The sequence below is a fragment of the Macadamia integrifolia genome, chromosome 14, assembly GCF_013358625.1.
Source record: "Macadamia integrifolia cultivar HAES 741 chromosome 14, SCU_Mint_v3, whole genome shotgun sequence".
Taxonomy (NCBI): domain Eukaryota; kingdom Viridiplantae; phylum Streptophyta; class Magnoliopsida; order Proteales; family Proteaceae; genus Macadamia; species Macadamia integrifolia.
The window spans coordinates 17,998,268-18,000,809 of NC_056570.1; the positions used below are offsets into that span (position 1 = coordinate 17,998,268).

Genomic DNA, 2,542 nt, shown 5'->3' on the forward strand with positions numbered 1-2,542 from the left:
ATCAGTCACGAGACAAACTTACAAATATGCCTAAAACTCGGCCATTCTCCGCACACCCTCTCTCATCCACACTCGCACTAGTCTACAGTGTACACTCTAACACACACTCTCATAGAAGAGCTTGAGGTTCTTCTTCAATGGAGTTATGTGCATCTACTTTGTCTTGGTCGAACTCTATACTTACATTGTTTCACATTTCACAACCCGTATCTATAAGTAATGTTTTTTCATGGTTTTGCTATGTTTTTGATATCTGAAACTACTTACAGCTACTGTCTAGTAGATGTGTCGGACCAAGAAATTTACTGTTCTGTGCCATCCCTCAACATACATGCATCCCTCAACCTTCGCAGATATTTTCTCTAAAACCCTAAAATTCCAATTGATGAGAATTTTACTTCAAGGAAGAAGAAGATTATAGAAAGGGCAATGTTGTAATCTCATTCGACTAAGGGTATTTTAGTGTTTAAAGTTCAATTATACATCATGAGTCATCACTTAACGGTGGACCACTCATGGTCAATTACGATTGATAGAATCTACAACATTAAAAGGGTACAATTGTAATTTTAAAACATTAAAAATTAAGGTAAAACATTAAGGGGAGCGAAATTTCCTCTTTATTTTTAACTATATTGGCTAGATTTAAAAGGTAAAAGAATTAAAATTAAAATTGATTAAAAGAACTTTACAAATCCCTAAGAAAAATCCACATTGTACAGAACATGAAATGATAGCATTGCCTCTTCCAAAAATTTAAAATAATAGAATTTTGTCAATTTGGTGTAAGCAACATTAGTGTACAAAACCAATAAAAAGAGTATTAGAGATAAACATTTTTTATTTCATAAAACAAGAGATAGGCATATTAAATCATCATTAATATCATCATATTTTTATTTTCTTGGATTCAAATATATCGGAATGAGAAAGCGAATCTACTCTGATGGATAGCAACGTACTTTTACAAGAATTACTCAAAACGCGGCTGTCAGAAAAGACGGATTCCTGTTGGCAATAGTCGAGACGGAAGGTGGTGGGGTCGGGTGGTTGGGTCTTTTGGGATAACTTGGATTTGCCCTGTTGCGTCCATCAAGCGGAAGCTGCCAGAAGATACGTGTCTCGTTTCCATTGGAGCATCACACTAACTGTCGGTCCGCGGGAGCGGTTCAAGGGGGTTTACAAGGCAGGAACAAGATAACAGCGATCCAAGTCACACGGCGGGAAAGCGGAGTTTGCCGACAATTGTAAGAAGTCTGAATCGGTCGTCGTCATCGTAGGGTTGTGGGACCCACCAGCCAAAAGCAGAGATTAGTTTTAGTGATGAGCCGTCTTAACGGTCGTTAAAATGTACGACGCCGCCCCTAGTCGTCTTAAAACCCGCGTGTCCCATATGATGCGTGCCACGTAAAATAAGACAACAAAAATGATAGTGCCACCGCAGCACTCGTCGTTGGGGCGGCGGCCTTGGACAGTCAAACCGCTGGTTGACTGTGCCGAAAATTTCCAATTTCCTCGCCGATCATACCCCACCACACATTTTCTCTCAACAAAACTCTATAAAACGCTCCTCACATCCCCTCCCAGTGTACCTTGGATCGTCTCCCTCTCTCAAGTTTACCCTTTACTTTCTCTCCTGTGATAGAAATAGAAAAGGTTGAACAAAGCAAGTAAAAGCACACAGTCGAACAGAAAAGATGGCTCCTCGTGATAAGTCTAATGGGGCAGTTAAGGGAGGCAGTGGCGGAGTTACAGGTAGCGGTAAGGAGGTGCATTTTAGGGGGGTGAGGAAGAGACCATGGGGTCGTTATGCGGCGGAGATCAGGGATCCTGGGAAGAAGAGTCGTGTCTGGTTGGGAACCTTCGATACGGCGGAGGAGGCGGCGAGGGCTTACGACGCTGCCGCCAGAGATTTTCGGGGTTCTAAGGCCAAGACTAACTTCCCTTTGCCTTCTGATGGTAACAACATCAATAGCAACCAGAGTCCCAGCCAGAGCAGTACAGTTGAGTCTTCCAGCCCGGATGGTTTTTCTCCGGCACCGATCGCACCTCCCTCTCCCTTGGACCTCGATCTGCTATACCGTGGTGCTGGCGGCGGGAATGGCGGTGGCGCTGGGTTCGGCTTAAGATTTCCGATCCATCAACACTCTCATCCACATCAACAGCAGGCGGCGGCTGTGGCGACTGCCGGCGTTGGAGTATTGCCGACCGCACATCCGCTTTTCTTTTTTGACGCGTTTGTTCGGTCGGAGAACATGGGCATGAAACACATGAACCATCACCGTCTGAGGTTCGACCCAGCTGCTGCTGATTTTCAGGCTGCTTTTGGCGGTTGCGGTGGTGGAGGAGCCCAGAGCGATTCCGACTCGTCCTCAGTTGTCGATTTCAGCCACCACTCACATAGCCCTCCTAGGAGACTAGATCTTGACCTGAACCTTCCCCCTCCGCCGGAAGTTGCTTGATAACTCAATCTGAACGTCCTGCGCCTCGCCGGTTCAGATCGGGCTTTTTTTCCCCAAAAATATTCTTCTTTTTTTTTTTT

At 44.7% G+C, this 2,542-nt stretch overlaps 1 protein-coding gene across 1 annotated transcript; it reads left to right on the forward strand.

Moving 5' to 3' along the window:
* Positions 1-1,572: 1,572 nt before the first annotated feature.
* On the forward strand, positions 1,573-2,536 carry LOC122061280 (ethylene-responsive transcription factor 4-like). The gene has a single exon (XM_042624503.1). The coding sequence runs from the start codon at positions 1,698-1,700 to the stop codon at positions 2,460-2,462; it is 765 nt and encodes a 254-aa protein (XP_042480437.1). The 5' UTR covers positions 1,573-1,697; the 3' UTR covers positions 2,463-2,536.
* Positions 2,537-2,542: the final 6 nt, after the last annotated feature.